The sequence below is a fragment of the Octodon degus genome, unplaced genomic scaffold (genome assembly GCF_000260255.1).
Source record: "Octodon degus isolate 3935 unplaced genomic scaffold, OctDeg1.0 scaffold00031, whole genome shotgun sequence".
In the NCBI taxonomy this organism is placed as follows: domain Eukaryota; kingdom Metazoa; phylum Chordata; class Mammalia; order Rodentia; family Octodontidae; genus Octodon; species Octodon degus.
The window spans coordinates 548,096-554,560 of record NW_004524607.1 but is presented as its reverse complement, the minus strand read 5'-3'; the positions used below and the strand labels follow the sequence as shown (position 1 = coordinate 554,560).

Genomic DNA, 6,465 nt, shown 5'->3' with positions numbered 1-6,465 from the left:
CGCTGATGCACCAAGAGAATTTTATAGGTCAGAGGCACTCAAGTGACCATTAAGGGATAAGTGGTAAGGAATCATGATGTGGCAGTTTCACAGGAACCCGGAAACCCACTAGCAATAGGATTGGAGGCCTGGAGTTACTGTGCCTCCCACACACTGCCCCCTCTTCTATGATGCTGTGCCGTAGCCCAGGCCCAGCTTGGTAATGGAGCCAGCAGACTATGAACCCAAAACTCTGAATCTGTGAGTCAAAGTAACTTTCCTTCTTTAAGGTGTAACCCTTAGGAATTCTGTCAGAGAAACAGCAAGCTAACAAACCATATTTAAAAATTCCCAATGTGCATAGATCCTTATGTCCGATACAGAGAACAGAAATTTGTTTTGTTTTGTTCTGAACCTAGATTTCAACCTGGACCAGAATGGCCTGCCCTAACCCAAGTTAGATTCTTACACCTGTCTGTGTTAGGGACAAAAGAGACTACAGCTAGCACCCAGGGTCTTTGCTCCCCGACCCAAATATAAAGAAATGTAACAGGCACTAGGTGTGTGCCATCATCTAAAACGCAGCACACAGATCTCATCACCTTTTACCATAACTCACAAGTGAAAAAAAACCAATTTTTTAAAATGTATTTAGTACAAGGTCTCACTACAGATTGGACTTGTAGTGATTCTCCAGTTTACAGCCTCCCAAACGCTGGGTTTAGAAGTGCGTGACACCACGCCGTCTTAATCCTTGACTCAGGTTGTCCCAGGGGCAGGGCCAGCATGGCACGCCCAGGGTCTAACTCTGCTCCTGGCACTCTGCCTAAGCAGGCACTTTAACCCACTGGAAACAAAACTTTTTGAAACTGGGTCTCCCTACATAACTCATGCTGGCCTTGAACTCACTATGTAGCACAGGTTGTCCTTGAACTCACAGCTAGTCGAGGTGGCCCAAGACTGACTCCAGACAGAAACCTCCTTCAGCCATCCACGAGGAGCACAAAAGGGCAGTGCAATGGGTACAGAGACCTCACCTATCCAATGGGCCAGCTCCAAGCCAGGGAGTCTGCGCCCCTAGTCAGCATCTGGAGTAGCTGAGTACTGCAGTACCTGAGGGGCCACGGAGCTGACCTGTAAGCTCCAACGTCAGGGATGAGTTTCTTTTTTCGTTCCTCGCGGCCAGCGACCACTGAACTGCACTGCTAGGTCCCAAGAACATCAGACCTTGAAATTAACAGAGGGCAAGAAACAGTGGTGCGGGGCTGGGGAGATAGCTCAGTAGAATAAGCGCCTGCCTGGCAAGCACAAGGGCCTGAGTTTGATCCCCAATTCTGCTAAAAAAGAAAAAGAAACAGCAGTCGGTCTATCTATTTAGGCTTTCCCTTAGTAACTGAGAGCCTTGCTTCTTTCTGATAAAAGGTGAATCCTATTAATACCTATCTCCGTTAACAGCAGCTCCAGCGTAGAAGGCCCGCTCCAGCTCCGCAGCCCTCCCCTCAGGACCCGACACCCCCCCCCCCCCCCCCCCCCGCCTCCGGCCCCAGGAAGTCCTCTCGGTCCCACCCCTTCCGGTCCCCGGAAGCACTCTCAGGCCCCGCCCCCAATCATCCTGTCCCCAGCCTGCCCCACCGTCTTCCGCCAGGGGGCAACGGTGGCCAGGCGAGCGGGCAGAAACGCGCGACGCGAGTCCGCGATGTCGTCCCGGCCAGAACCCAGCGGCGCAGGGGTGGGGGGCGCGCGGCGGCCGCGGGAACCCGAGCATGATCTGCGGCGGCGCCGGGAGCAGAAACGGAGGCGGCGGGACCCGAAGCAGCTGCGGGAGCTGCGGCATCTGGAGCACTTGTGAGCGCGGGGCGGGGCCTGGGACTGCGTCGCTCCGCCCCCGCCGTGCCTTGCGTGGCGTCCTCAGGCTCCTCGGGCGCGGGAACTTTCTTGGCCTGGAAGGGATCTTTGCCTGGAAGGGACCTTGGCCTGCCTCAGGGTGCCCCTCCTGTGCCGCTGCAATTCCACTCTGCCTCTGATCTGTGTGTTGAAGTTTGCTAGTTTTTTGAGTCAGATCTACTTGTGGCCCAAGCTGGCCGCGAACTCGTGGCTAACCTATGTTTTGTTTCTCCGTCAAGGCGTCTTGAGTCTCTATTCAGGGTTAATAGTGAGAGACCGGCCAGGCGCATTGCCGCTTGCCTGTCAGTCATCTCAGTGCTGACGGAGGCTGAGGCAGAGGGGTTGCAAGTTCCACTCCAAGCTGGACAATTTAACGAAATTCAGCCTTAAAATAAAAAGTATGCAGTACAGAGGGTGGTGCAAGTAGCTCAGCACCCATCCAGTTTTGTACTAAGGGCAGAGGACAACCGCCATGCAGTCCTCTGCTGTTCTGGCCCATCTGCCTCAGTCTCCCCAGCAGCCCTCACCTTGACTGTACGGCACTTGCCCACAGTCTCTGCCCAGCAGCCCACCTGTGGAATGGAGACACTGACAATGAGGACCCTTCTCAAATCTCACCCATCGCACCCCAGCAAAAGCGGTTTCCTCCACATTGGCTGGCACTGGGGTTAAATCCCAGACCTCATCTTGTCTATAATTTTTTTTTATTCTTTTTTTTAACATTTATTTGTTTAGTGTGTGTGTGTGTGTGCGCGCGCACGTGGCCAGCTCAGCCCACCTGGGGGCGGGGCGGGCTGGCATGTGGTGCTGGGGGATTGAACCACGGTCCCTGTGCTTTGCCAAGCTTTTTCCAAGTAGGTGCTTTAGACCACTGAGCCATCTTGCCAGCCCTACTGTCTATAATTTTTTGAGACAGGAGCTCGCTAAGTTGCTGAAGCTAGGCTTGAACTTGCAACCCTCCTGCCTCAGCCTTCCACAGTGCTGGGATTATGGGTGTGTGCCACCACACCTGGCACAAAGTGATTTAAAATACTAATGATTTCCCACCCCATATCCACTTGAGATGTTCCTCCCTTCCTAGATAAATTAATGTTTTTACTGCTCAGGGGAGCTCATGCAACCTCAGTGACTACTGAACTGTAGGGCTTAACAAATGGTACAAAAAAAGATTCACCTTCCATCTGAAAAATGAGCTACAGGGGGCAAAGCATGTGGTGCACACCTGTAATCCCATCACTCTGGGAGGCTGAGGCCGGAGAATCACAAGTTTAAGCCCAACCTGGGCAATTTAGCAAGATCCTGTCTCAAAAAATAAAGAAGTTCACCCGGTGTGAGAGCACTGGGTTCAATCCCCAGAACCACCAAAATGAAAATCACAAGAAAGAAAAGGAATGTTTCTATCCTGGTAAGCCATTCGGAAGTGCTTCGTATGGAATGAAGTGCTTCCCTGGAGTTTAGAAAATAAGGCACAGAACTGAGCTGAAGATGTCTACACCAAATTCTCGAGTTGGGATGGATGTCCGAGCGCCTGGGGTTGCTCTCTCCATGCAAATACAGACCTGTGCATCACCTTTCCAGTGTCGCTGCCTGCCTCCCTGCAGCACAGTCCCTTGAGGGAGGAAGAGGCCCAAGCAGTGTCTGGGGACCAGGGCAGGGAAGCATTCTGCTGTCTGCTGTCATCGTTGGGCCTTGGATCAAGCTGGCAGCATTTCCTTGCTATGAATCTCAGATTAGAAGCTTTATGAGCCAGGCACGGTGGCTAAGGCCTGATAGCTTAGATCTCTGGGGGCCTGAGGCAGGAAGGTCAGGAGTCTGAGCCCAGTTTGGACACCTTAACCTAGCAAGACTGTCTCAAAAAGTAAAAAGAGCTGTGGTCGTGGCTGAGTGCAAAGGCCATGGGTTCAATCCCAGTGCTGCTTAAAAAAAAAAAACTACAGCTGTGCTTTGCATTAGCTCAGTATGCTATATTCCTGCTAACAGGTTTGGATTTGTGTTTATTTTACAGTTATGAGAAGCCGCCTCCTGGGCTTATCAAGGTCAGTGTTGACACCTGGACTCTTAGCTGTTCACCAGTACTTACTGTGAGAAATAGGCACATGGGTTTTGAACCTGCTGGTATGAGCCCCCTGCTTCTGACCTGCAGCCACCAGATGGGCACTGCTGAGTTCTGTGTCATGCTGGGCCTTGTACCCACCGGGTCAGGTCCTGCAACTCCCTGTACCATGTCTTCTCTAGGCTCTGCACCTGCTTTTTGGGCACACCTTTCCAGGAACTCAGGCTACCACACTGGGGTTTCCAGGGTCCTCGGCTCAGACAGCAGGCTATGGACAGGGACCCCTGCCTGTACCCTTTGTTGGGGGGGGCTACTGCATAGAGGGGCTCTGGGGTAGCGAGTGAAGCTGAAAACCTGTCTTGTCTGGTACCTTTGAATTAAACAAGACTTCTGTCATAGGAATAGGCATGGTAGTGCATGTCTAATCCCAGACTATGAAGCTGAGGCAGGAAGATTGCAAGTTTGAGTACAGCCTGGGCTTTTTTTGAGACAGAGTCTCACTAGGTAGTACGAGCTGGCCCTTATTACTGAGCTACAACCCCAGTCCTTTTTCCTAGAATTCTGAAAGTGTCTCACTAAGCTGCCCAGGCTGTGTTCATACTTGCTCCTGCCTCAGCTGCCCAGAGTACTGGGATGACACATCTCTGATTCTTCGGGTGACTGGGGATAAGTGCAGGAGCAGGCCAGGCGCTGTGGGTTCCAGGCAGGAAGGAGCGAGCCCAAGCTTTAGCACAGGTTGTTGATGTGCTCCTCCCTTTGTGCAGGAAGATGAGAGCAAGCCAGAAGACTGCATTCCAGACATGCCGGGCAATGAGCACGCCTGGAGTTCCTGGCTCACGCGCCCACAAAAGGGCTCTGGATGCCGCTGGGGAAGGAGGTCAAAGTGATGCAGTGTGAGTGCAGCCAGGCTAGCACTCCTGTCTCCTTTGTCTGTTTGCATCATGATAGCGAAACTCTGAGGTGCATAACCAATGTGGATACATTGCTCGTGGTTCAGACACTTGTGTGACAGAGGGTGGCAAGGGCACCGTTATGCTCAAGCAGGTCTAGGACAGGTTGAAGCATGAGGGCTGTGGGTGGGGCCTGTGTTAGATAACCAGGAGACCTGCTTCCCTGTCATGGTGGCATTACTGCCAGTTGCATCCCAGTATCCACGTGCTATGACACGTGGAGTCCCAAGGGTCACCTGCCCTCTGAACCGCACTGGAGTATGCATGTGGGACAGTGCTGGGCAAACAGCATCTCTAGGTGTCCTGATGGCAGCCTGCTCTGAGTTTTCCACCTCAACAGATGGGTGGAGTATGAGCTTCTGCCCCAGATCTCGGGGGTCTTGGGTAAGGACAGACCTCAATGGAGGAGCAACAAGGAGTCCCCAGCTATCATTCTTTAGACTAGTTTCCACAGAGCAAGCCCTCTTTGCCTCTCCTTACAGTTTCTGTGTTGGCAGTGCTTACCCTGTGTCCTGCCTGCTTCCCTGGCCTCCTGGCCCATTCCCCACATGTAGTCTTGCTACGCTCACCATTTCCACACATAGTTTGCCTCAAAGCACAATGGGTCCAAGAGCCTGAAAACATGAAATAGCCGTATCGTGCCCTCACTGCTTTACACAGTGCTTCCTTTTCCATATCACAACACCTAAGTTCAATCCATCATTGAAATTCTGGGAAGATCTGGGTGTCCTCTGAGTGACCTGATGCATGTGTGTTCCTTGTGCAGGGCCTTCTGCTAGTAAACCTGTTTTACAAGACAGTTTCCTGTTCTTCAGGGAACACTATGCTACAGTTCTACCAACACTCACATTTGAAGAGAATTTGTGCTTTTGTCTCCTTAAAAATGAGATAGCTAAAGCCAGGCACAGTGGTACACACCTGGAATCCCAGAACTTGGGAGAATGAGGCAGGAGGATTATTTTAGTACAGGAGTTTAATTCAGATAAGCCTGAACAACATAGCAAGACTCCATCTCAAAAACAAACAAAAAGAAGCCATTTGTATGATGGTTTTCAAAAAGACACTATCTGTTCTACTAGTGCCTTTATTCTTTTTTTTTTTTATTTTTTATTTATTTTTATGAGACATGGTCTAATTGTGTATCTGATGTTAGTCTTGAAATTGTGATGCTGGGATTACACGCATTCACCACCACTGGTCCTATTTATTTGTTAGAGATTTTACTCCGGGCATTGAGCTTGCTAATCACATGCTCTGTACCCCTAACCTCCAAGAAAATCATAAGTCAGTTCATGAATCACAAGTGTTCTTAAACTTGATGAACAGAAAAATTGTATTCTTAAAAAAAAAAAGGAAGCCAGGTGTGGTAGCACATGCTTCTAATCCAGCATTCTGGGAGGCTGAGGCAGGAGGGTCACAAACTGCTGAGGCAGTTTGAGCACAGGCTGCAAAATTCACATCATCTCAAAATACAAAAATGAAAAAGGGCCTGGGCTATATCTTAGTTCAGAGGCCCTGGTTCAATCTCCAGTACAGCAAAAATAACTACATGCATAGAGACTAAAAATAAATTCCCTTTGCCATTCTTGGCACTAGATT

General features: G+C 50.6%; 1 protein-coding gene across 1 annotated transcript in view; it reads left to right on the top strand.

The window, feature by feature from the left end:
• Nucleotides 1-1,614: 1,614 nt before the first annotated feature.
• LOC101592894 (RP9, pre-mRNA splicing factor) overlaps nucleotides 1,615-6,465 on the top strand; it is a 10,911-nt gene continuing 6,060 nt past the window's right edge. Inside the window, 4 exon segments of the mRNA XM_004648900.2 lie at nucleotides 1,615-1,824; nucleotides 3,869-3,899; nucleotides 4,681-4,735; nucleotides 4,738-4,821. Coding sequence (XP_004648957.1) covers nucleotides 1,676-1,824; nucleotides 3,869-3,899; nucleotides 4,681-4,735; nucleotides 4,738-4,821 — 319 coding nt within the window. The 5' untranslated portion in view covers nucleotides 1,615-1,675.